This window comes from Capricornis sumatraensis, chromosome 10 (assembly GCF_032405125.1).
Source record: "Capricornis sumatraensis isolate serow.1 chromosome 10, serow.2, whole genome shotgun sequence".
Lineage (NCBI taxonomy): Eukaryota > Metazoa > Chordata > Mammalia > Artiodactyla > Bovidae > Capricornis > Capricornis sumatraensis.
In genome coordinates this window covers 96,307,541-96,334,967 of record NC_091078.1, presented here as the reverse complement: position 1 = coordinate 96,334,967, position 27,427 = coordinate 96,307,541, and the positions used below count along the sequence as shown (strand labels likewise).

The window sequence follows — 27,427 nt, the reverse complement described above, 5'->3', positions numbered from 1 at the left end:
AGAAATCATTAGTTGAACTGTTTACTAGTTTTCTCCTCTCCTCAGCTAGAAGTTGTTCCTATATATTTGGGAATTATATATTCCTATATATTATATATTCAACTATTCACAAAGCAATTTATGTAAATAAAAGGGCCTTAAAAATCATGGGATGGCTTAACACTTCAAGAAATCGAGAGGAACCCAAGAGATAAGATGTCTTAACTATCAGGTCACTGAAGACTCTCAGAAAGTCTGTTCCTAATCTTTGGTGAGTGTTGCATGGCACCCTCATATAAAAAAAATATTTCCCAGTAATATTAACGATCAGCTTCAGAATGATAGTGGAGTACTTCAGAAACTGTACTCAAATATAAAATACCATCAAAGCACCAGACTTCCTCAAGCAGGTGACTGAGAAGTGTGAAGACATGACTCCAGGGACCAGAGGAGGCGGGGGAGCTCAATGTCATGGTGCTTCAGGTGTGCCCATGGCCTGTCCCAGCAGCACCCGCCCCAGCCCTCCCAAGGGTCAGCACGATGGTACTTCTGAGAGAGGGAGCAGAGCGGGGCCACACTGGCACCCTGCGGGGGGCAGTCGCTGCGACTCCTGGATCTCTCTGATGTTAGATAACCAGCAAATGGCATTCCCCCCCACCAACCTGATGCGCTCACAAACCGCCTGGTACAAAGACTCGAGGGTGAGCTTGTGCTTGGGGACAGAAACCAGCAGGGGCTGCCCGTATAGCACTGCCCCGGTAGAAGTGTTCGACGGCCTAGATTTCCTCTCCCTGAAGTACACGGGAAGCGTGACACACTCAGAGCCGTCCGGGGAGGTGCTGCGGACTTCGTACCTATGTCAATCACACAAGAGAGCACCTTTAATGGCATGCCCGGGTGAGTGACGGAGATCTGCGCTTCAGCCTCATGGCGGCCAGGACTAGGGCTACCAGAACAGAGCATTCTTCAGTATAGAAGGTGAATAAGGCATTTCCAAGAGGATGCTAGAGGCTGGGTCAGGAATTTCAAGAGGGTCACTGTCTGTCAACACAATGTGAACCTATACCACCGAGGCCCTGGGGCTAACGTGATCCTCCTTCCCGCAACCATGAAAGTCTGTGCTCCTTCAACTGGGACTCAACACAGACTGCAGCTGGCATCTAAACCATCACTTCAGACACAAAGGCACATGGGGGGCCCAGCCACGAAGTTCACCTTCTGTCACCCACCAAGGAGCTCAACTTATAGAAAAGACATTCTTAGCGCCCTGCCCTTTGATCAAACCAAATACTGTACAAGGACGCATACCTAGAATGTAAAGCCAAAGACTCTTCATTTCAAATGAGAAAGCAAATTTATAAATCTGTTTGCCATCTTTGTTCAAAAACACTCAAGTGAAAGACTCAGATTTCATTTTTTCAAAAATCAAGATAACCAACGAAACTGCTAAAGACAAACCAATGATTTTGAAAAATGTGTCTTACTTAGCGAATACATGGGAGATTTATAGACGTTTTATCCTGGAACAGATGTTACCAAAATTGCTGGCAACCGACTGTAGTCTTTCCCTCTTCCTATAGGGGGAGACACAAACTTACTGATTCAATTCTGGGAAACTAAACACACACACATACAACCCTCCCCAGATGCCTGACGAACAGTCCTGACTGCAATATGTGCAGGAGTTGAAAGAAAACCTTACAAAAACGGCTAAGATGTGCTCTAAGGTAAGAACCCTGGGGTCCAGCATAAAGGTCAAGAACGAAGCCTTGAACTGGGAGTCTGGCTCGGGACCCAGTCCATCTTGCCACTCGCTGGGTGCTGGGACTAGGCCAAGCGCCTAAACCTCTAAGTCTGTTTATTCAGGGACAATGGGATTTATCACCTATCGTAGAGTGTGGAGGTAGTAACTAAGGAACTCAGTCTCACAGTACCTCACATGCTCATGAAGCATTAAGTGCTCCACCTATGTTTTCGGAAGACCATTATCAACTTATCATAACAATTTGCTTTCCTAATGACTGGCCCTCAAGCCCTCGGAAAAGTCCTCTGTGGGGTTTGCCAGTATTTCCACAAGGTGATGCCCCAGTTCTTCTCAGTTTAGCTATGGTCGAACACTAGTCCCCGGAGTTGAGGGAGACTGTGCTGAGGACTTGGGGTCAGAAGTGGACAGTCCCAGCTCTGTGGCCCAGTGCAAGCGCTGGCGCCCTCCATCTGTGAAGTAAGGGAAGGTGGCTGGCAGTAGGCAGCAGCCTGTGCTCCTGCGTGAATGGAATTAAGAACCTTGGGTGTGGTCAAGAACGCTTCCTTTTAGAGAGACCAGAAATTACAGGCCCCCAAAACAAGGGAAGGAAATGCCTCCCTTGTGGAATGCATTCCACAGCCCAAAACCAAAACCAAACCCTGAAAACCTCTCTCAGCAGTGACAAATTTCTGAGTGAGAGGGACTGAGGAATATGGAAAGTGGGTGTGGTCCACACGCAAACTGCTCTGACAAGTGGCTGCTGGGGGGCACGGGCAAGCTTACGCTCCACCTGGAAGAGGGACACACACACACACACAGTCACATTGAGCAGCCTTGAGGCAAGAGGACTTGGGAGTGGCTGAGGCGATGGGCTGCAGTTGGAGTGCACAGTCCGACTCTGTGTGACCCCATAGACGGCAGCCCAACCGGCTCCCCCGTCCCTGGGATTCTCCAGGCAAGAACACCGGAGTGGGTTGCCATTTCCTTCTCCAATGCATGAAAGTGAAAACTGAAAGTGAAGTCGCTCAGTCGTGTCCGACCCTCGGCGACCCCATGGACTGCAGCCTCCCAGGCTCCTCTATCATGCGATTTTCCAGCCAAGAGTACTGGAGTGGGGTGCCATTGCCTTCTCTGACTTAAATTGACTTTCCCTGTTATTCTGAGATGGCACCAGCGTGAGGACCCACTGCCTACGGCTTGGAGAAAGAAAAACCCCCTTCCTGTACTGTGTCCCTTCTCCTATCTTTCCATGACCCCTCACAAAGCTGTGATTCTTCTTGAGAAAAGCATTTCTGACAGCAGGATCATCTGCAGGACCACTGAACAAGCCTTCTTAACAAGGAGCAACTGCTGACAAGAGCCTTGCCCACGCCGAGATGAGGTATCTGGAATGCCTAGCTCTGAAGTGCCCGTAGGCACTTAGCACTGGTGGCTGTCCACAATTCCCTGAATGTCCATCTCATGCGCCCAGGGTTCAAGGCAAATCCACCAGCTGCCAGATCTTCACCAACTAGGCAAAGCCTCTGGAATGTTTCCGCTGACCCCACAGCAGAAACCCGAGTACTCACACAAAAATGTCATCCCGAGGCATGATGTGGTTTAAACCTTCATCCATTTGGAAAATCTTGTGGAACCGGTGATTATACACATCTGTGACCACCATCTAAGAATCAATAGGAATAGCATACTTAATACTCAGGTGCAGATGAAAAAAAAAAAGTGCTGCAGGGGTGCTGCTTCCAGAGAGATTACAACATGGCCAGGCCCAGAGCTCAGAGGTCAAGGTCTAATGGAGAGCAGCAAGGATCCAGAAGCGATCTGCCCTCCAGTGGTGGCAAGTGGGTGTGGACCAGAGGCCAGCTGTCATCCAGAGCGCTCTGGGGTGTTCCCTGGGGCTGGAGGTCCCCAAGCCATCCTCACACAGAGTGGAAAAGACCAAACCCCAACCACCAAGACCTACAACTTGACACCAGCAGGAGGTGCAAGGGGAGTGGGGAGAAGGGCTTTGGCCAGGGCTGGGACAGGCGAGGGGTTGGGGGGTCTCCAGAATGAGGGGTCCTCATGCATGGAGAGATCTTCATTTCCCCCACCTCCATGTGGGGCCAGGCTCAGCAGAAGGGCCAGCATGAGCAACTGTTTTAAAATAAAGATTTCCTTTGGGACAGGAAAGAACGTGAAGCTTCTCACATTATAGATGAGGTCAAGGTCAGGTAAGAAGGGGAGGGGAGGTGACAGCAGAGTCCCACTCCTGGCCCTCTGACCCACAGAAAGACTGTTCCAAGGGCCAGAAGGGACAGTCTCAGCCACACTGAGCACAGTGAATGGGGACCAGGATGTCAGAGGCATCCAGATACAATCACATGTGCTGGCCCATAAGAACCACCCGCAAAAAGTGACTGAAAGTTTAAAAACTAACTCCAAAGGACAGAAATGTCCCCAATAGGCAGAGAGCCACAAAACACCCCGCCTTACGTTTTCTGCAGCAATGCCAGACAGTTTGGAGAGAGCCTCGCACAGGTCGGACACGGCCCCCATCAGTGGCACAACCACGCGGTACTGCAAAGGAGAGAGTGGAGGGGTGACGAGAATGCTCTGGAGAGGGGCGGGGAGATGAGGTGGGAGGAGCAGGCACCATGGAGGGCGGAGGTGCCCGTGGTGAGGTCAGGGCCAGATGAGCTGCCAGCAGAGCGAACAGGCAAGTCTTTGGCCTCAATGTCTGTCTCTCTATTCACGCAGCACCACATAGAAGCTGGGCCGTCTCTTTCTCGGCTGGCTACACATGCCTTCGTGTTTTTTCTTACCTTTTTGGAGATGTTCACTACTTCCTTTTAAAAAACGTTAAAATTCTACAAATTGCCAACCAGTCCTTGTCATCTTTCTTTAGAGACAGAAGAAAATAAAACTAGAAGGAGCATGCAGTGAGTTGTCAGCTGGGCTGAACACCTTTCCATCTAGCCTTTTGCTCTGGCCAGGCTCTCCCAGTTGATTCAGGGGTGAACATGACCAAGGAAAGTACTGTTTCTAGTTCCCTAACGTTCAAATTTAAGTATCTTGTAGCAGATCAGCCAGGTTCCTTTAGACAAACGAATGAAGCATGGGGGAAAAGGTGACAGCAGAGCCCAGAGGACCTCTACCACACACATTTAAAAAAAACCTTCATTCATTTGGCTGTCCCGGGCCTTAGTTGTAGCACACAGACTCTCTAGTTGTGATGCATGAGCTTCATGGCCCTGTGGTATCTGAGATCACAGTTCCCCAACAAGGGACGGAACCTGGGAACCACACAGTGGAAGGCAGACTCTTAACCACTGGATCACCACCCGGAAGTCCCCATGATGTGCTGGAATGCCATGGGACTACACAGAGGTCTGATGGCGGACACAGGCACATGCTCAAGGAAAGCACCAAGGGGCTTCAGAGGCAGCTGATGGAGCTCCTGTCGTAACAGATGGAAGCAGCCCCACTCTGGGTCTGCAGGCCTCTCACAACAAGGGATACAACAAGGGATATGTGAGGGTGCCAACCCTCTTACCTGGGTAGGCCTGCAGTGAGGGTCGGCAGGAACTAGGAAGATCTCCATAACTCGGTCTTTCTTCAAGGGCAGTGGGAGAGTTAGATAGCAAAACGGGTCAAAAGTCACAGAAACCTTAGCACATTCTGGGCAAACCAATGTAGATTTGAAGAGGCCATGGAACGTGTCCACGATCACAGAATCATTCCTCAACCTATGATTCTCCCAGGCTTCCTTTGCCACCACCTGGAAGAAAGGAAAGCGGATAAATAAAACATTCTCAACATCTCCCAGTTCTTAACTTCTGCATCCGGAATGATTCACAGCAAAATCTGAGATGGACTGTGAGCCAGTCTGTGTAGCCAAGTACTGGGTACAGGCCAGTGAGGGCCAGGACTGCTCTTAGCACACCAGACTCATTGCACAAGCCAGCCCAGTCCCATATGTAACAAAGTGCGAACGTAGGGTCTATGGGACACAGACAGCACTGTGGACACATGGGCCTGACAGTGGGGGACTGTCTCCTAAGCTCTCAATAATTCAGAGGCCCTTCAGGGACTTCCCTGGTGGTCCTGGAGTTCGGACTTGGCTTTCCAAAGCAGGTGAGTGTGGGTTCAATCCCTGGTCAGGGAGCTAAGATGCCACATGCCCCTTGGACAAAAAAAAAAAGAAAAACCAAAACCAGAAACAACAAGTTCAATAAGAATTTTTAAAAAATGGTTCACATTAAAAAAACACCACTTGAATTGAAAAAAAAAAAAGCTGCTTCATGAGCTAGCTCATGGTTTTTCCTTTAAGATGTGAATTCTACTTTAAAGTATTCACATTGAGGGGACCTCCCTGGCGGCCCAGTGGTTAAGACTCCACACTTCCATTGCAGGAGGGCTACAGCCTTGAGCCCTGGTTGGGGAACTAAGATTCCACCAGCTACACAGTGTAGCCAAAAATTAAACAAATAAATTAATTAAATAAAAATTTAAAGCATTCACATTGATCATCCCAATGTGATAGGGTAACTTAAAATACTAAATTCCCTCTTTAGAGATCTGAAAATCAAGGCAAAAGAAAAAAAGTGCCCTAAATAATATTAATCACAAAATATTTTAACAATCATAGTTGGATTTTAATGAGAGGAGTAATCCCAAATACCCACACTACAGGCACTTGACAGGGGATTCCCTGGTGGCTCAGATGGTCTGGTATACCAATAAGGAGCATCAGAGGTAACCAGAGTTAGATCTTCTACAATCTGCAACACATTTCTCTACGAGACTACATGTCCACGTCACCAACAACAGTGAGAGAAAACCAAGGCCCCACCACCAATACTCCGAAACCAGAAGAAGGCCCCTGGAGGTGGCTTCTGTGGAATACTTCTGTCCAAAAGTCTCCAGTATCATACCGCATCTGGCCGCCCACTGGCATCCCTCAGCTCCAGGTAGGGTTTTTTCTTCACACGGTTCAGATCTTCATGTAATCCATCTAGAAGAAAGGCTAAAAGCTCCTGAGAGTCTTGCTGCTGGTAGCCAGAAAACTGAGGGGCAAAGCGTCCCACCTGAGTCTACAATAAAAGCAACCACATTAGAAGGTTTTCAGTTATAAAGAACCAGGGAAGTCAGATGGGAAACTGTCATCAGAAATAATTTTGCAGTCACCTAGGACCAGAAGGAAGACCCTTGGTCCAGCAGTCCCATTAACTTTGCAAGGGCCTAAAGGCAGGTAGTTCTCATTGGAGAAAAGAGAGCTAAGATCTGAAATTCAGGATGACTACAGACTGGGAACCTGAGCCACCACCCTACAAGCAGAGTGAACACTGACTCCCTAACTACATCTCCTAAGTGCAGACATGAATCCCTCTCCAACCTCCTCCTTTGATTGAGTCTCCCTAAGAACTTCACAAATGGTACCTGCATCAGCCAGAGGAATCCTCCTATACATAAGAGCCCTCCTAAGGGATAGAGAGTTTGGGATGGGCATGTACACACTGCTATATTTATAATGGAAAACAAGGATGTACTGGATAGCCCATGTACCATGTTCCATGTTATGTGGCAGCCTGGATGGGAGGGGATCTTGGGGCACAATGGATGTGTGTATAGGTGTGGGTGAGTCCCTTTGCTGTCCACCTGAAACTATCACAAAATTGTTAATCGGCTATACTCCAATACAAAATAAAAAGTTTAATTTAAAAAAAAAAAAGAGAGAGCGCCCTTCTGGCCATAAATGTCTGCCCTGTACTGTTTTACGTCACTGATCCTCAGAATGCAGTGCCCAACCACTGGCATCAGCAATACCTGAGTGCGTGACAGAAATGCATGTTCTCAGGCCCCAGCCCAGACCTATGGAAACAGAAACTCTGGGAATAGTCATTTACATGCATTGCCCAGTGATTAATGTGACCAAGAAGATGGAAAGAATTTGTTTTTAACTTTAATAATGTAAGGGTTTAATTTTCTCCTTGAGCTTAGGTGCTATTTTTTTCCCTCTGTGAATCAGATGCTTCATTAAATCTCCTTGAACCAAATAGGACTCCCAGATTTCACCACATGGAGGCAAGCCACTTCTCCCTCGGCAGGAACATTCAGAGCAAAGGAAGGAAGAACTGTGTCCAGCGCCCTCCTCATCTTCCTAACTGACAGATCCAAGTGAGAACTGCCCCTCACACCACCTTCCCAGACTGTCAACCCAATTCCTGACTTAAGGGGCTCAACGGAAACCACAGTTGGTGTAAATTCCAGTCTCAGACAATCTGGAAGAAGCTCTCAGATAATACTGGATATTAGGTTGAATTTGTATGCTCTGGCTTAGGGTACCAGCCATTTAAAGTGGCTCAGCTAGTAAAGAATCTGCCTGCAATGTGGGAGACCTGGGTTCAATCCTTGGGGTGGGAAGATTCCCTGGAGAAGGGAACAGTTACCCACTTCAGTATTGTGGCCTGGAGAATTCCGTGGACTGTATAGTCGATGGGGTCCCAAAGAGTTAGTTAGACATGACTGAGCGACTTTCACTTTTTCCACTGTAGAATATGGCATTCTGAGTAAGCAGCTTACAATACAAATGCTATTTGAAGAACCCTCATCCCAGAGGTGAGGACTAAGCCACTCAAGATAAGTTTGTGCTAAACGACTGAACAGAAAGAAGGATCTGACCACACAGTCTCAGAGCCCATCTTAATGCCAAAGTGCAAGTAAGGGAATACTTCATTACAACGTTAAATCACTCTCCCCAAAATAGGAAAAAGGAAAGACACACATCAACCTACTTTGAACATGCGAGGTGCCACATGAGCATCCCTGCCGGACCACATCTGCTTAATGAGCTCTGCGTAGGCCTCTGCGATTTCCCCTTTCATTCCCAGGGGGTTGTCCCTGTTGATTTCGGCTTCGTATTCATCTTTGAGAAAGTAGTCGGTCAACGGTGCTGTGTTGCTTAAGCACTGAAAGAGAAATGATCACAGCTCACATGCCTTCTGGAAAGCACACAGACACACAGGAAAAACCCAGTTCTAAATGAACAGTGAAGGTCACTCCCTTCAGATTCTCTGGAGGGCTCACAACAGGAAGGCAGAGTCTCTCAAAGGCCAGGGCTGGTGGCCACATAGTGGTGAACCTTCCAGGAACACTGTCTTGAGACAAGCTCACCGCCTAAGAACCGTCTCCGACACAAGCTGAGGGCAGAGGCCATTGATCCCAAGTGCCTGATCACAGTTTACTCCTTCACTCTGTCAGTGTATTTACAGACACTGCTTAATTTTTCAAGTGTTTAAAACAGTCTGGTTTTCCTAGCACAAACCCCTCCCGCTTGTTATGTGTTACTTTTACTTAGACCTCACTGATTTTGATCTGCTAAAATTTTATCTACAGTACTTGCCTCTACAGTTGTGAGATAATAACCTTTTCCCATAATACACTGTAACTGTAAGGAGAATTACTTTCAAGTGAAATCTATGAGTTTGAGCAAATTAACAAACTGAGGGTCATCTTTAGGGACCCCCAAACTTGCAATGGTGTCAGAAATGAAGGCAGTTATTAGGGACTGTGCCCTCTTAACTTTGTAGCTGGACTTTAACTCCAGCCCATGATCCCAACAATCCCATTACACAGTATGCGCCCAATAAATATTTGGTGGATGAATAAATAAAGTGTCAACAGGCAAGAGCTGAGTGAGACAGCTCACTGGTGAAGATGGTCAGCTTCAGGCAAGAATACAGTGGCATGGTACCAGCTGCTCTGAGATCTCATCCCATTAGAGACCAAGCAGGCATGTATTCCAGTACTTTTTGAGATCATTCTCTAAGGGTCAACAAAACTCAAAATATTTTCACTATAAAACCAAACCAAACTGAGAAGACATTTTGAAGCCAGGAACACTGATGAGGCCATTCTGTACCACCCAGTGGCTATGCACTGGCAGAGATTCCTGAAGCACTAACCACGGGTTGTTAGGGACCCTGGAGAGGATCCTCCCGACACAGCAGAGGCCACTCCCACCCCAACCTCAAGTACTGTGGAGACACGATGTTAACTGAGATGGCAGCTCTCCCCCCTACCTGCAAAGCAGAGTTCATGAAGCAGGTGTTCCCCAGATTTCCGAGTCCGCAGAGCCCAGGTTGGACGTGAGTCAATGGGGACTCCTGACAATTATACGAAGCAGAGAAGCCAGATCCACTGGAAAACACAACCCACACCAGCAATCAAGTGAGTGCTGCTCACATGCCCTCAAGATGCCTCTTGGGGCTTCACCTGGGCCTCTAGAATTCTCACTTGATAATGACACCATGATCCAAGTTACTCCCCTCCCCAGCCCTCCAGCTCCCCCAACCCCGCTTTGACCTGACATGGTAATAGGTGGTAAGCACATCCTTAAGGGGAAAACAAGAGAGGCTGTTTGAATCCTCTGCTCTCTAGCTTTATTATGGAGAAAGAAATGGCAACCCATTCCAGTACTCTTGTTTTGGAAATCCCATGGACAGAGGCGCTTAGTGGGCTACAGTCCATGGGGTCGCAAAGGCTTTGGCAAATGCTAATTCTATATCCCTTCAGAGGGCTAACTGCCAGGTGACTTCGGGGAAGAGCACTGTGGTTACCAGGATGGAAGCCTGCACTTGCCACCACCCACCCGGCCACGCTTGGTCTTGGCAGTGCCTGAGTGTGCGTGCACTCTCTCCCGCCTCACCTTCCTCTACCACTCTATCTGCGCTCTATGGCAGGAGCTCTGACACACCTGGAAAAAGGATCCCAGCCACACAGAGGAGAAGCAGGCAGTCCATGCCCCACCCCCCTCGCAGCTGACAGTCACCCCGATAGCCATTCTGCCAGAAGGCCAGCCCATCCCTTCACAGACAAATGCAGTGATGGGAAAACACCAGCTGGTAGGAAGACAAGCAACGTACTAGGAGGCACTCTTTACTGGGGGGATGAAATGGAAGGAGAAGCCACGTGCAGCGGGCTCTCACGGGGAACCCGAGTCCTGCATGTGCTCAGGGCAGCAGCAGAGGAGCTGTCAGGGAGGGCCCAGGAGAGGACTCGGCGGGAAAGGAAGGAAAGTGAAAGGACCTGCTCTTACCCCCTGCTGACACTGGAGCTGTGCATCCCCGAGGTGTTAGTGCTATCACCATTTGCAATGGGAGAGGCAGATACTGAGGAATAGGGACTTGCTGATGATTTTGGAGAGGTAGTAAAATTTCTGCTAGGCGCAGTGCTTGATCTGGGAGAGAGAAGACAAACAATGCTACTGACTTTGTGCACAGAAGCAAGCTCTTTAAGGCTTGCTTGAGAAGGTGTCTTCTCAAGAAACACATGTTCTCCACATTCAGTTATTTAAAATTAATTGCAAACAGCCCGTTTTCATGCTACTTCAAGTTAAATTTTTATTGACATGAGAGTAAAGAAATTAATTGGTCTTCCTATCTCATTCATCCACATCTTTCAGTGAGATAAACCAACCACAAGGCTGACCTTCAGGGCGTCCTGGTTTGATTGATTAATCATCAGCTTCCCTGAATTTTAAGACTTACCAGTGAAAGAAAAAGAAAAATGGTGGTAAGAGATGAATTATCTCAAAACACTAGACCCAAATTAAACAGATGGCTGTAAGTATACCAGAACACGAAAATGGCAACTTAGTATCACTGTGCTATTCCAGGCAACTGCTTTTGTTTCCTGAAATTTACCAAAGTGAAAAACCTGTTTCAAACTTGTTTCAGTATTTTTCAGTTTCTTATTTTAGATTCATTCCTAATTTCCGACTAATTAACTCAAGTGCTAATTGCCCCAAATCTTAAATTGACAACAATTTTATCAAGTTTTCTACCAAAATCCACTTAAGACAGGTAGAAGGAAATGAGTTGTCGGCAATGTTGCAATGTTTCAATGTTTCAAATACATACAATGGTGATTTTCCTTCCAGATTGGGAGTTACTTTTAGAATACAGAAAATAATTAAGTGTTGTCCCTGCAGAGTGCCCAGCCTCATGGGATCCGATGTCAACCAGGGCTCCCTGTGAGAAGAAAGTGGGGTGTGGCAATAAAGATGAGCGAGCCTGTACCCACACTGTAGGGAGATGTCAGGGACTATTTAGGGACCTCAATGGGTGTCAGAAACTGAGTTCTGCTTCACACTCTGAAGTCACAGCAAGGGAAAGGGAAAGAGGGCTCCCCAGGCTCTCAACCACCCACAGAAATGTACCTTCTCTAATCCTGAAGAGCATTTGCTTCACTGAGCCTCATCTTCATGCTGCAGAGAAGTCCAACAACTATGGCAGCTCCTTAAGTGAGGCTTGGCAGAGCCAAGGGACACACTCTTGTGGCACACAGGGGACTTCAACAAACATCTAAGGCCTGTCCCGGGTGCTGCCAGAATGCCCAACCTCCTATGCAGACAAGTCGCTACCCAAGGCTGGGCTCATACAGCAGACTGTTACCTCAGGTCTGCAGATACTACAAGACAGTGAAATTAAATTTCTGACGTACAAACCTCAAGGCACATGGCTTAACACTCTTTTTTAGTCATCATTCACTGGTAACTTACTCTCTGAACTTAAGAGGGCAAAAATCCATAAGGCTGTTTACACGTATTTAAGATCTGTCAACTTCTTAAACAGACAACCCTTCTGGTTGAAATGTAAGAAAATGAGAAAAATTTTATTTGACATTCATATACAATGTTTCAGAAGATAGTGCCAGTAGTTTTCAGAGTAAACTCAGTCAAAAAGAAATTCAGGGACTTCCCTGGTGGTCTGGTGGTTAAGAATCTGCCTTCCAATTCAGGGGATGTGGGTTCAATACCTGATCAAGGAACTAAAATCCCACATGCCTTGTGGTCACACATGGCAATGAATGATGACCCAGCTGAGATCCAACACAGCCATAGGTAAATAAATTAAAATAAAAAAAAAGAAACCTAATGATGACCATCTAAGGATGCATTTTATACGCCTGAAAACCTACATAATACAAAGTGCTTTTTTTTGTTTTTTAAACTCTACTTTTGACAGACAAATCAAAAAGTAAGACCTCTGTACAGAATGACTTGACCTGTACCTGGGAAACGCTTGGGCGCTTGTCAATTGTCAGGCAACTTCAGAGCATACCCAAGGGCGCTGTGAGCTGGGAAGCAGGCACTGATAGGAAGGAACTGACATGGGGCAAGACCTCACTATCAACTGTAACCGAGTCTCATGCCAAGAACATTCTGAAAACAGAGGCTACGTCTCCAAATAACGGGCCCTCTGGTCCCAAAAGATACTCTGGCCAAGCCTCTGGTCTCCTGGCACCTTTCTCCTGAGGCATGTCCTGGTCCCAGGCATGCCAGGTCGTTACCATCACAACGGCAACAAGCACTGACTAATGGCTCTCTAACACTCACGCTGCCCTCCTTGCTCCGCTGCACTCTGCCTGCCTCTCAGACGCTCTCCAGGCTGAATGCTACACTGCGGAGTCCACTCTTTAAGTCCACCCTCTGACCTCAGAGCCTAGCATCTGGCATTATCCTTAAGACAGCAACCAACTAGTAGCCACAATCCTCACTGCCTTCACAACATGCTAGGCTGTGATCTTCCCCACACACACCATCACTGTTAACCCTCACCTGAGTGCAACTCAAATCTCCATTTCAGGAACACTGGCCTCTTCTAGCTATGGGCAAGCAGCCTTTAAAGGAGATGATGGAAAATAAATAAATAAATAAAGGGGACGGTGGTACAGAGCTAACTAGGCCTTATAGATATCAGGCAAGTACAGTTAGAATTAAGAGAGAGACAAAAAACTGTGACCAGATCTACAAAAAACCTCGGCAGAACTAACAGAGAGGTTGGAGTAATCTACAGAAAAGGGAAAAAAAATAATTGCAGATGCTCACAATTAACCAGGTGGCTCTCATTGGTGAAAAAAAGGCTGAATGGAAACATTTCAATATGCTTTCCTCTTGCCAGGATACATGGAAAATTGATTTCATGAGTGGGTTTTCTTTTAAAAAAAAAATGATTAAGCCAATCACTGACATTCCCTGGATGATACATTGACTTGACGTACTTTTCACATTCCCTCAATTTCATCCTACATCTTCTTTGACAAACATGTTACTGAACATGGCTGGTTAAAAAAAAAAAATCCAATTTGAGTTTGTCTTCTGAGTAAGTTGAACGCATCTATGGGCATTCTAATTACTGTTATAGCTAGACTTAATTCAGTCTCTTATGTTTTTTAATTACCATACTTTTCAGTTGTTTTTCCCCCTCTTTCCTGCCTTCCATCTCAATTTCCCTTTTAGGTATGGCAGTTTCCTAGCTGCATCCTATGGCACTGTGATTTATAACAAAAAATACATGCTTTGGTTTGGTGCAAGGTTCTTGGTACACAGCTTCTAAAACTGTGGCAATGTTTTAAGTAGTAAAAGTAATGGGAACACCTTTGGTTATATTTTGGTCTTCGATCTTTGGTTCCTGAAAATGCACCAAAGTGATAAAAGTGAAAAGTGTCTGTTGTTCCTCCCAACACAGATCTTTCAACCACATCTCAATTTACGCATGACTTTTGGAAAGTTCCGAAGGACTGGTGGGGGTGGGGGGCGGCTTGCTGCTGGCCAGGGGAATCCACCTTGTGATGAGAAGGTTGGCTCTTTTGCCCTTACCCCCACACACCTCTGGAGAGGGGGGAGGGGCTAGAGATTGAGTTCTGTCTCCAATGGCCAAGCAGTTTAATCAATTCTGTCTGCTTACTGAAGCGCCCACAAAAACCCCTGAAGTATGACTTTTGCTGAGCCTCCAGGTTGGTGAATACACGGAGGTGCTAAAAGGGTGACTGCCTGGAGAAGGCACACAAGGCACCTCACTTTTCTCCTGTACCTTGGCTATCCATCTCTACCATTTCACTGTTCCAGAGTCATACCTTTCCATAATAAAGTGGTCAAATAGCAAGCTAACTGAGTTCTGTAAACTGTTATAGCAAAGTATCAAGCCCAAGAAGAGGGTTGTGGGAACTTGATTTACAGCCAGTGGGTCATCAGAAGCACAGGTTAACACCCTGGCTTTGGGACTGGCATCTGTAGGGGAGGCAACCCTGTGGGACGGAAACCTGAACCTGTGGGGTCTGATGCTATCTCCAGATGAACAGTTGCAGAACCGAGTTAAATCGCAGGACACCCAGCTGGTTTCAGAGAACTGATTAGCATGAAGGAAAACCTTCACATACTGGGTGGCTAGAAGTACTAGTAGAGTAAAGTCGTTGTTTTGTTTTGTTTTTCACCTCCCAACAGCTATTCTTCCATTCTTCTTTAGTTTCCAAATCCCAAGTTTTAGCTAGACCCTTGCAACTGCTGAAAGGCATTTCCCAGCCTCCTTTGAAGCCAGGTGTGGTCACAGAATTCGCCAGAGATATAAAGGGCCATCTTCTAGGTGATTTCTGGGAAATTTCCTTACAAGGAAGGGGCATGCCCTTTCTCCTGATTCCTTCTCAGCTACCTGAATGAACATATGATTGATTCAAGTAAAGCAGTCACCCTGGACACTGAAGTGACCACCTTGGAAGCTGAACCCACACAAAGCAGTCACATGACAGAGCAGCCGGGTTTCTAACCGCAGCCATACTGCACTGTCCTCCTTAGAAGTTCTTTGTGGAAAGATGTGTCTACCCTGCTTAACAGACTAATTTTCAGGTCTTTCTTCACTGCTAGCAAACCTTTCCTAATCAATACAACATGTTAAATAAAAGATATAAACCCTACTTTTGTACTTCTGGTAGTTATTCCATTAACTTATTAGGATCTGTTAACTATTTTTCTTTTTCCCCATCAATTACTTCAACTTACCTACTACATTTCCCTGCAAGAGAAGTAGTTCAGGACATTTTCGTCTCTCTTTACTGCCTCCTCTCCTCACCTGTCTTCCATGTCAAGATTACTCAGTATTTACTTCTTGATTGTTACTGATGCAGGCTGCTTTCTTAAACCTTTCTTCTTAACTATTACTAAACTTTTTATTGAAGTATTACATACAGAAATATATAAATCATGAGAGTATAAAAGTGAAGTCTTCACAAAAGTGAAGACTTTCTTGGGAATTCCCTGGTGGTCCAGTGATGAGGACTTGGTGCTTTTACTGCTGAGGCCTGGTCTGATTCCTGGTTGGGGAATGAAAATCCCACAAGCCATCAGTATGGCCAAAAAAACCCCCCAAAACTCAAAAGACATTCTTATAAGTGATGGCAAAAATGTTAACTACTCAAGTCATGTCCAATTCTTTGCAACGCCATGGACTGTATAGCCTGCCAGGCTCCTCTGTCCATGGAATTCTCCAGGCAAGCACACTGGAGTGGGTAGCCATGCTCTCCTCCAGGGGATCTTCCTGACCGAGGGATTGAACCTGGGTCTCCTGCACTGCAGGCAGATTCTTTACTGTCTGAGCCACCAGGGAAGCCATGCACCCATATAATCACTACTGCACTATCCCCCAGGCCAAGAAGCAGGACAGCACTACCTCCCATGTGTCCTCCTCACACTCCCTGCAGGCACAATTCTTTCCAAAGCTAACCTCCATGGTGACCTTGAGACACACAGATCAGCTGTGCCTGTTCTTAAGCTTTCTATCAGGGACTCATACAGTAGGCCGTGTTTTGGGTCTGGCCTCTCTCATTCAGCATCACTGATGAGCCTCAAGGCTGTCCTGGCTGGAGAGAACTCTGTCGTATGCACACACCACGATTCATTCTATTCTGGCTGGCTATTTGGGTTAGCTCCAGTCTGTGACTATGACAAGCTGTGCTGTCTTGAGCATCTTTGAACGTATCTTTAAGTGAACGTGAGATGTATTTCTGTTCTTTGTAAGCCTAGGAGAGGCTCGCTGGGCTGTAGAAGATGCACACAATTCTTCATTTAGTGCTTATCGCAAAATCTGCTAAACTTGCTATACCACTTTATACGCCCCACCAGCAGGGTCCAACACCTCAACCACACTGGCTACTACCCATCATTTTCATTTAGCCATGCTGGGGATGTGCAGAGGCACCCTATTATGGCTTGAGTTCACCATTTCCGGATGCTTGCCAAGGCTGAACACCTCTCTGCATGCTCATTAGCCACAGGGATAACTTCTTTCTTCAAGTCACTGTTACAGGTTTTCTTGTCCCTTTTTCTAAAAAGGGTGTCTGACTTTTTCTTACTGACCTAAAGGGGTTTCTCTGAAATTCTAGGTATGAAGAGTCTGTCAGACATACGCACTGCAAATACCTGTCTCACTCTGTGGCTTGCCTTTTTACTCCACGATGAACAGTTCTTAATTTAAAAGTCATGCAACTCTATTTCCTCCTCTACAGTTTGTGGTGCTGTGTCTTGTTTAGCAATCTTTGTTCCTCCCGAAGTCCTTGCTTTCCAGTCAAGAGAATGCTTTACTAGCTGTATGCTAGGAGAGCTGTGTGCTGGATTTTACTGCCTGCTCCCTACCACCACTTCTCCCAAGAGGTTTTCAAGAGGACCTCTGTGTGGAAAACCTAAGGTCATCTTTAGCCAGGGAAAAACTTTATCCTCACATTTAGGTAACAGTGTAGCAGCTTGTAAATTCTAGTTTTTAAAGTTATCCTACTTAAACATGAGTTTGAGCAAGCTCCAGGAGATGGTGAAGGACAGGGAAGCCTGGCATGCTGCAGTCCATGGGGTCACAGACTCGGACATGACTGAGCGACTGAAGGACAACAACTTTGATGCTGAGCAAGTATTCCTTAGGTCTACAGATGCCACTGGGAAGTTTGCTATTAACCTGCTTCTCACTCATGACTTTCTCTTTCAAACAGATTTGACATTTTCGCTACATCTCTGTTGTTAAATTTCAATCGAACCTGTCTTGGTGTGGGCTTTATCTGTTGTGTTTAGCACTCTTTACATTGAAGATGTTTCCTCCTTTGTGATTACTGAAAAACTCACGGTCGCTCCTTCTAACGTTTTCTTTCCCTTGCCCATCACTTCCTCTCTGCTCCTGAAATTCCTATTATCGGGACATGGGCAGTTCTACTCCCAGCCTCTGTAGTATGTTTTTTTTTAATTTACGTTTAATTGATTTACAATGTAGTGCCAGCACTTTTCTATTTTCTTCTGCCTTCTTATCCCCTACAATTCTTCAATCTGAGCTTTTGACTTCTACCTTCAGTCTTCAGCTACATTCTTTCTGCAACTCAACCCTGCCCTGAATTCTTTGTTCCCATGTAATTTCTCTCCTTGTTTCTGTTTCATGTGCCCATTTCCTCTTTATCGTGAGGATTTTCAGTGTTGATTGTGTCCTTCTAAGCAGCTGGGGCTGTGAATTCGCTCCAACTAGCACCGCCTGTCAATCTACCACTTTCCTTCTGTTTTCCCTCTGGTTGTCAGCTTCTCACTATGGCTCCCTGAGGCTTTCGCCAGGTGAGATCCACCCATTCTCACTCACCAGCCCCCTCCAAGGAGCTCCCAGAGGCAGAGATGGAATCCAGAGTCCCACACGGCTCACTTCAGTCCTGTCACTCCTCTGAGCCCAGCCACAACTAACTCCGGCTGCTCTTCAACCAGGCCTTCGGCCCCAGGTCTTCCACAGCTGCCGTCACCTCCACCTCACAAAACTGTCCTGCTCATGAAGCACCGCACTCCCTGCTGATTCCCTTGCCTCCTTCATGACCCTATTCAAATGGCACCTCAGTGGGGCCTCACTATCATCCAGTTTATGCCCAAAGCCTTAGCACTGGCTCATTTTTCTTCCTTGATTTTTTCCCAGAGTACTTGTAAATCTACAGACATGTGTCTTTCTTATTTTCTGCTCCTTGAGGACAGAAATTTCCTTCTGTTTATTGCTGCATCCCCGGCACCTAGAACACTGTCTGGCACTACTGGGGGAGTAGTAAGGTGAGCTGTGCCTTAGGAATTCTGCTCTGAGCTCATCCAACACTGGATACCCTCTACCAGGAGACTCTAACGTTTGGGGTGTCTCAGTGAGGCAGTGCTCTTTTCCAAAAGTGGTTTCCCTTCACTGGAACCTCCTAGGTCTGAAGCTCTGGAAGGAGTAAGGAGAAGCAACAGGAGGAAGAGAAAGAGGCACAACTGCCAACAGTCTGCCTTGGCCCGTACACTTGGGCTCTTTCACTCCAAGCTGTCAGCCCTACCTCAGAGACTAGAATCCAAGCACCTTCTGTCTCCTAAGGAGGCTGTCTCAGTTTTTATGGTATTTTCTCTTAGTTCTGTGGCATTTCCAGTTCCAAGAAGGGAGTGAGAAGGCTGCTGGGCTACTGTTACCTGTTTTTTAGGCTGCTGTCACAAATCACCACAAACTTAGTAGCTTAAACAACACAAGTTTATTATCTTATGGTTTTGGAGGTCCGAAGGTCAAAATGATTGTCACCAAGCTAACTCAAGGTGTGGGCAGAGCTATGTTCCCTGGTGAAGGCTCTAGGGACTTTCCGAGGCTGCCCAGCTTCCCTGGCTCACGGCCAGTCAACTGTCTCACGTTTCATTGCTCTGACTCTGCTTCCACCTTCATATCTGACTCTTCTGTCTCCCTCTTCTGTTTATAAGAACCTTGTGATTATGTTGGGCCTACCCAGATAATCCAGGATCATCTCCCATCTCAAGATCCTTAATCACATCTGCAAAGTCCCTCCTGCCAGGAACCTAACACATTCATAGGTTCTGGGGATTAGGACATGGACTTTGTTAGGGGGTGGGGAGGAACGCAATCACTATTCTGCATAACACAGCTATTCCATCATCTTTTCAGGAATTAGGGATCAGAGTTTCTTACACTGAAGTCCATGGCTAAGCTTTGGGGGGGGGCGGTCTATAAAACCCTTGAGATTGTTGGCAAAATGCTGCATCTTCCTGTGTTTCTCAAGAGAGAGCTCGTAGCTTTCGTAAATTTCACAGAAGAGCTATGAGCCCATTACCACAAAACACTCACTGTCCAAGATCTGACTGAGGAAGACAGCAAAGACCAACATTCTCCCAATAACTACTGGAACACAGACACAATTCCCCTATCTTATAGTGTACGAAAAATCCACCCCTCCTTTCTGTCCCCTTCTCAGAACATGCAGTAACTCCACACCACACATGAACCTCTCCTGAAGACAGGGGTGCCTGGAGTCCCAGTTTAGTACTAGAGTAATTCCCCCAGGAAGTGACAAGGGCAACAATCAGAAACACTCCCCGGGGTAAAGAGTGGGATGGAATGGAACCATTACCTTTAGGTAGGTAAGACCCTGTGTCTGAGCCCTCTCTTCCTCCATCAAAGCCCCTGCCTATAGGTGGAAAAAATAAATGCCCTTGACAGAAACAAAGCCACATCTTGGCAGGGCAGCATCCCCAGATCCAAGCCCCTCCTCTTCCCCATCTCCACCTCAAAAGCCGAGGCTCACTGCCTGGTTGACACGTCTGACAGCTTTCCCTGGGATGGCTGCCCAGCATGCTGCTTACCAAAGGCCAGGATTACAGACTTTGGATACAAAAGCAAATGTTTTCCATCTGGTTTAAAGAATGTTTTTCTCTGGCGTCTCCTCATACCCGTGTGCCTGGCCACAAGAGAGAACAAGCTCACTTACTTTGATTGCTGGGTCTGCCTTGGCCATGTGCCATCTTCATTTTGGGGCTCAATTACTAGCACCTGAGTGAAAGAGGAAACCATATTAGGAATGTGCAAACTGTCTCACTTGCTGACATGCTCAGAATCAAAAAGGTATCTGTCCACAATCCTGCTGCAGCTGTCTACGGGGGCACGGCCTGGGCCTCCTACCTGACCCTGGTACAGCCCGGCGTCCTGCACAGTGTTGTCCAGCTTGCTCAGCTGCTCATAGGTGTTGCTCATGTATTTGTTCCACAGCCGTGTCTCACGCTCTGCAGGGATGTTGAAGAGCTTCCTCATCTCCTTCTCGATGGTTGCTGGGGACAGGCAGACACATCACTCTGGGCTTTCTCCCGGTGCAAGGACAACAACAGCCACAGCAAGCTGAGGCTCATCTTCCGTCCTTTTCAGATGGTCATGGGATGCTCAGGATCAAAAGCTCTGACTGACCTCAGCCCCCTGGTGACTCCTAAGGCCAAACATCTTGCATGGGGTGTCCTTTTATACTCAAATACCCAAAGACTGCCCCTAGGCTTCTCATTCTCTGATGATGTGAGCCCCCGTTTACAACACAAAAGCAACATGGCATAGTTAGAAAACAAACCTCTGGAACTAAGACAGATTTGGTTTCAAATACTAGGTCAGCCATTTTCTCACTGAGATTTCTTCACCTTTATTACCATATGTTAAGTAAGCAGAGAACATGCGCAGTGCTTCATACAATATGACTGCCAGGCTTAGCTGTCCACAACAGCCCTGGAAAGCAGGCGCCCAGGTCGGGACAGGTAACCACAATCTGAGACTATCTGGGTAACAAGTCTAAAGAGGGTGCCCCACCTCCCCACTCGTTAGCCACTATGCCCTGCACACTCTCTAGCTTCCTAGAATGCCAGCCAGGGGACTCACCGATGGTGTCTGCCTTGCTGAAATGGCAGCTCAGCACGTTGGTGGGGTCACTGTTCTCACAAAGCTTCAGTTCCAGCAAATACACCTCTACCTTGCAGTGCTTGACAAACAGGCCATGTTCTACCACCTGAGAACGAGAGTGCAGATGAAGGAGTGCTGGTCCCACACCGGAACAGTCTGGGAAGCAACATGCCTCATCAGTGACAAAAGGCAGAGTCTATACGACAATGAGTGTGAGCTTTAAAGTCACCGGCATGTGTCTCAGGAGTTTAAAAATCTTATTTCCACAGGCCCCAGATAGATGAGGTGCATAAGAAGAAATATTTTCAGTGAGCCCAGATTCTTGCATATTCCCATACAGAAAAGCACTAAATTCCTTCACTTGAGATTATGCGGTTTTCCTTTACTTAACAATAATCTTTCGATGTTCAGACTACCTGCCCTTTGTTGCAAAACTTCTCCATAACCTGACTCCCCTAGCCTCGCCTCCTCAAAGCAAGTCTCTCAGGGTCACTTGAAATACTGTCTCCTGTGGGCTTGAAGTTCTAAAAATTTCCACCAAATAAAACATAACTCTCAAAGGAAAAAAAAAATCTTATTTCCACTCATTAGGACCAACCAAGAACATCGTGATGGAACCAGAGCTAGCAACAAGAGGGCACAATAGGAAAGTCACTGTTCATCTCTAAGTGGAGATCGTGATGCTTCCCCTTGCAGGGTCTGTGGAACCAAGAGGCCTGGAGAACAGTTAAATCCTTCGGCAGCATGCTCACCACACAGCAGGACTGGAGGCATTAGGGGACACCTTTGAAAACTGGCCTGCCCCTCACCATTTGATTCCTAACCCCTCTCAGAGTCCCAGGATTCAGGTTGGAGAAAGAAGGTATTCCGGCCCTGAAGAGTGACGCTTAGAATAGAAGCTTGACCTCAGCACTGCAGCCCTTCCCTGCTCTGCTAAGAAGGGAAACTGCACACCATGCAGAATGAGAAACGTACCCAGTGCCTACTCCTCCACCAGAGGAGATGTCCCCCACGATGGGACAAGCAAACAACTGTGGGAGTCAGGGTGGTGGTATTCTTGTGAGTTCTTGCCACCAGAGGGGTCGACAAGCTGGGTTTCTCTCTCAGGGCCTGCCTTCCCTTAGAGATTGTTCTTCTCTCGGCTATTAACACCTGTTTTCCAAGGTACTCAACAATGTGATCAGAGATTCCTAACTACAGGGGGAAGAGCAGTATCAGAAAAAGTTAAACAAGAAGCAGCACGTTACTGTGTGTCCATATGCCCCCAAGTTAACCTTCCCTCACAGAAGCTTCCAGAACGCAATCTCACTGTACTGCTGGACATATCCCAAGCCACTGGGCAGCTGTGATGTTTGGAGGCCTCCATTCAACAGCTTAGGAACGTCTGTACCCCAGGAAAGCAAAAGCAATCAGTGCCAGGGAGCACTCATAGACACTGACCAGTGCGTGGGACAATGCAGGTACTCACTTTTCTGACAATGGGCTGCTGGCCTTCTACGCAGCCATACCAGTTTAGTAACTTATTCCAGGCCTCTGCTGGGACCAAAACATAGTCCAATTCATCAATTAAATGTTCCTTCAAGGTCTGACTCTCAGGATCTGAAAAAGGAAAACAGCACAGAGCTCAGTGCTCTTCTCCCCAGAAATATTTGTTTTAAACGATTCTCATCTACTTTTCAGAAACAAGAAAAGTATTTATGGGAACAAGTACAAAACTCCAAAATTCTGTCACTGGCTATAATATAGAGCAGACCTAGATGACTGTCTTTAGCTGTGACTTCTGAACAGTTTGTGAGAAACTTGTATTTCTTCCAAAATTGGAGGGAGAAGGAAAGAGAAAAACTCTGATTTACATTTTCAAAGTGCTTCCAGCTCCACAATTAAAACTGTTTTATTATGAATATTTAACAATATTCTGCTGAATGAAACTGCACTGAATCAGATATCACCTTTCTTTGAAAGATTTACTAAGCAAGCAAATGAACACAGCAATGAAGTTAAATTTATTTTTACCAAGAGTCATTTACCATTCTTAGCGTCAACTCCAAGACAAAAACTCAGCTGGACACCAGCCATACAGAGAGAGAATTTCTTTAACAAGCGAAGCATCCATCTTACACCCCAAAATGGAAGCAACACAACTGGGATTCAGAAAAGGACATCCATGGACTTCCTTGGTGGTACACTGCATAGGAATCTGCCTGGCAATGCAGAGGACACGGGTTTGATCCCTGGTCCTGGAAGATTCCACATGCCACTGAGCAACTAAAACCCTCGAGCCACAGTTACTGAGCCTGCGTGCTACAACTGCGAAGCCCGTGTGCCTAGAGCCTGTGCTCTCTGCAACAAGAGAAGCCACTGCAATGAGAGGCCGTGCACTGCAACAAAGAGTAGTCTCTGCTCACTGCAATGAGAGGAAGCCCATGAGCAGCAAAGAGGACCCAGCACAACCAAAAAGAAAGAAAAGGACATTCATGGTCTGAAATATACTCTCTTAATGGAAGCCCATGGGACTGGATCAAGGGAAGACTGACCACCTCCCACGCAGGGAGCGTCCCTGCTAAGCCTGTGCATATCAACACCCACTCCTGCAACAGCGCCACTATTCTCTTCCAGACGAGTGAGGCCACAAAGCCAGGGAAGCAGACAGTACCCACAATGGTGTAACTCATCTGTACAAGGTAGATGATGTTAAAAATAAGAGCCAAAAACAGCACTCACAAGATGACCAGGGCTTCCCATCTGATTCACCTTTGCCTTTTTCATTTCCAAGGAAAAAGGAAAAACACTAAATAGCCTTGGAGAACAGCAACCCCAAAGTGAGAAGGATGCATGGATAAACAAAATGCAGTATATAAGCACAGTGGTGTATCATTTAACCTTTAAAAAAAAGGAAATCCTGACATGCCATAATATGGATACACCGTGAGGACATTCTGCTGAATGCAAAAAGCTAGTCAGAGACAGACAAATACTGTATGATTCCACTTATACTAGGAATGGAGAGTAATCAGAGACAGAAAGCACAATGATGGTTGCCAGGGTCTGGGAGAAAGGAGACTGGGAACTACTGTTTAATGGGTATGGAGATTCAGTTATTGTTGCTCTTTTGACATTTATATTTATTTCTTTAGGACATGCTGGGTCTTCACTGTGGTGTGCGGGCTCTCTAGCTATTTCATGCGTGCTTAGTTGTGGCATGTGGGATCTAGCTCCCTGGCCAGGGATTGAACCCAGACCCCTTGCTTTGGGAGCGCAGAGTCTTAGCCACTGAACCACCAGGGAAGTCGTGAGATTCAGTTTTACAAAATAAAAAAGTTCTGGAGATTGACTTCGCAATAATGTAAATATACTTTATACTACTCAACACTTAAAAATATTTAGATAGTACAACTTTCCTGGTGGTCTGGTGATTGAGAATCTGCACTTACACAGCAGGGGCACAGATTCAACTCCTGGTCAGGGAATTAAGGCCCCACATGCCACAAGGCAAGGCCAAAATAATAGTAATAATAAATTTAGATGGTGAATTTTATGTGTATTTCACCATAATTTAAAAGGAAAAAAAAGAAGTGGCTCCTCACTGATGAGCCAACTGTTCTCCACGCAGCTCTGGCACAATTATTCACACTAACAGATCAAACGTTTTCTATTCAGCAATAGAAGAATGATCCAGGAGGAGTACTTGAAACAAAAGCTTCACACCTCAACTCCAAGGTCTTCTCTGATTTGCAAATTAAAACTCACAAAGGTTCTTCACCAACCTTCCTTGGAGACATATACCTTCTTCATTTCTAACACTGAAACTATGCAGGTCTGGCTACCCATGCTGTGCCCAACAGCAGCCACAGACCTTTAAAGGTGGGAAAGGAGCCAAGAGCTTTTAGCATCATTAACCCCAAGTACATCAGTTCTACAGGGCTTTCTCCTCTGAGGCTCAGTGACGATTTACTCAAACATGTCATTCTTATGACACTCAAGGGCAAACACAGGAACTTAACTGGAATTTTCAATACAGTTCACCATTTTTACTTAAAACTGCATCAGTCAAAGGGCATCATAGTAAAAAGCACACAGGGGTTTTGCAATAAGGACTGAGCCTTTGCAAATTTCTTCAACAGAGCAAACAAAGGGGAAAAAATGAGAGCACAACTTGGTCTTGGTTTAAGAATTTCATCAGATATCCAGGAGGGGCAGAAGTGGAAAATGAGAGAGGAAATGAGCAGACTACATTAGTGAGGATGTGCCCTACCCACTCCTTCCCACTCCTTCAAGAGCCCCTTCTAGGCAACTCCCATGACTGTAGGTGGCAGGCAGCCAGACTGGGACTGGCAGGTGACTGAGAGTCCAAGAGCTAAGAGGGCGGCCCTCATTGGCTAGAGATAGGCCATTCCTGCTCTGTCAATGTTCCAGGGTCTGAACGGAATGTACTTCTCGCCTCCCAAGCACACAACAAATGTTTCCAACCTAATCCAGTGACATTGAATTGAAAGACAACAGAAGAAATGCTTGCCCTCAGCTGAAGGTCATACCAAATGACTTGAGGGGCCCTCCAGCTCTAGAATTCTCGACATCAACACTATTAAGAGCCTTAAGTGGGGTGGGAGGTGGGAGGGAGGTTCAAAGGGGAGGGGACATATGTATACTTGTGGCTGATTCATGCTGATGTATGGCAGAAACCGATACAATATTATAAAGCAGTATCTTTCAATTAAAAAAAAAATTTTTTTTAAAGCCTTAAGAATTCGCCTTCTCAAATAAAGATGGAAATGAACAAAGTGCAAATACAGTACAATGATCCTTTGGGGCAGGAAGAAAAGCCTGTAACATTATTATGTCATTCATATCTCCCAGAAAACAAGGTATACACTGAAGGACCACTCGTTTTTTTAAAACACCCAGGACAGTGTTAGGTGTCTGAATCAAGCCTCATGCACTGTCTGCCTTCCTGCTGCCTTGACTGTGGGCCCAGGCAACAGATCATCTCTGTCATGCTTGCACGGGAGTCTAAAAGCAAGGCAGAAAAAAGGCCCAGGAAAGGCCAACTGCTGTTTCTATGCATCCAAAGGCGCAAGCCAAGCTCAGCCATGTCATACTTCACTTTGTCAGTCACTTCTTCCATGAGGAGCTGGTCTGTTTGTACCTCTACCAACCTTCCACCTCCCCTCACACTACTGTGACAAACATGGCCACCACAGCAATGCCTGATGAATGTGGTCAGCTCTACAATTTGTCCCACTGCAAAGGTAACACAGAAAATTCTGGTTCCTAAATTTCAGATTCCAGATGCAGTTTCAAAATAATATCCTATTTCTTTCCAGTCAATATAGTAATCTCAAATCTCTAGCAGAACTTGAAAAAAAGAAACAATAAAGAGGGGCAGGCAGACATTTCTTCAGACATTCCTAAGACATTTCTGCTTTTACTAAAAGGAGTTAATTCAGGAAAAAAGCAGCTTCACTTCTCTGTAAGGGCCTGCAAACACTTCTGCTACAGACCCAAGTCAAGGCCCCTTGTTTCTATCCTCTCACAGTAGGAAAGTCAGGTTCATGATACCCATGGCAAAGATAAACACCACCTCAGGCCACCATGACCTCAGTTTACCCAAGTGGACATTTCAGTTAGAAAAGCAACAGGATACTGTACCTGAAAAGAGTCCGGAGTTATCTATCGGGCCAGGATACAGATTATGTTCACCCACATTGTACATATCCCAGCTGTCAAAGCCCACATACTTCTTCCACTGCTTGAACCACCGGCTGTCAATAAGATACCTAGAGACAGACAAAAATGGACTGTACCCAAAAACCTGAGGTTGTACATTACTGAAGTTGGGTCCTCTCACTTGGGGAACAAGCAATCCCTGCTAAAAAAACAGACTCTCAAGAGTAGGAGCAGGGCCAGGCCCTCCTGGGCCTGGAACAGAAAGCCTAGCCCAGGGGATGCACTGACTAAGTGAAATGGCTGTTAAAAGAATAAGTAAAAGGAAGGAAATGGCTAGCTTCAAAAATGCTTGTTTAAAGAAATTCTTTCTATGGGGAAAACCTTATTTGCTAATGACCATGTCATTAATTTCATAATGATCTTTACAGAGGTCTTTGCCCAGGCAGACAGTTTGGATACACTGGTTTGCTTCATGTGAAGAGCATTAAACCAATTTTCTTTCTAAAAATACGATAACAACATAACACACTTTAGT

General features: G+C 46.2%; 1 protein-coding gene across 2 annotated transcripts in view; it reads right to left on the bottom strand.

Annotated features, from left to right (window-relative positions):
* The window catches only part of USP4 (ubiquitin specific peptidase 4), a 40,090-nt gene that overhangs the window by 11,101 nt on the left and 1,562 nt on the right, over positions 1–27,427 (bottom strand). Inside the window, exons 2-14 of one of the 2 annotated variants that reach the window (XM_068982919.1) lie at positions 26,875–27,002; positions 22,697–22,827; positions 21,208–21,334; positions 20,473–20,618; positions 20,282–20,343; positions 10,800–10,940; positions 9,784–9,901; positions 8,497–8,670; positions 6,637–6,795; positions 5,256–5,480; positions 4,196–4,279; positions 3,292–3,386; positions 642–833 (exon numbers count right to left, since the gene is read on the bottom strand). In XM_068982919.1, coding sequence (XP_068839020.1) covers positions 642–833; positions 3,292–3,386; positions 4,196–4,279; positions 5,256–5,480; positions 6,637–6,795; positions 8,497–8,670; positions 9,784–9,901; positions 10,800–10,940; positions 20,282–20,343; positions 20,473–20,618; positions 21,208–21,334; positions 22,697–22,827; positions 26,875–27,002 — 1,782 coding nt within the window. The remainder of the gene's footprint in view (positions 1–641; positions 834–3,291; positions 3,387–4,195; positions 4,280–5,255; positions 5,481–6,636; positions 6,796–8,496; positions 8,671–9,783; positions 9,902–10,799; positions 10,941–20,281; positions 20,344–20,472; positions 20,619–21,207; positions 21,335–22,696; positions 22,828–26,874; positions 27,003–27,427) is intronic. The other variant, XM_068982921.1, reaches the window with a different exon arrangement.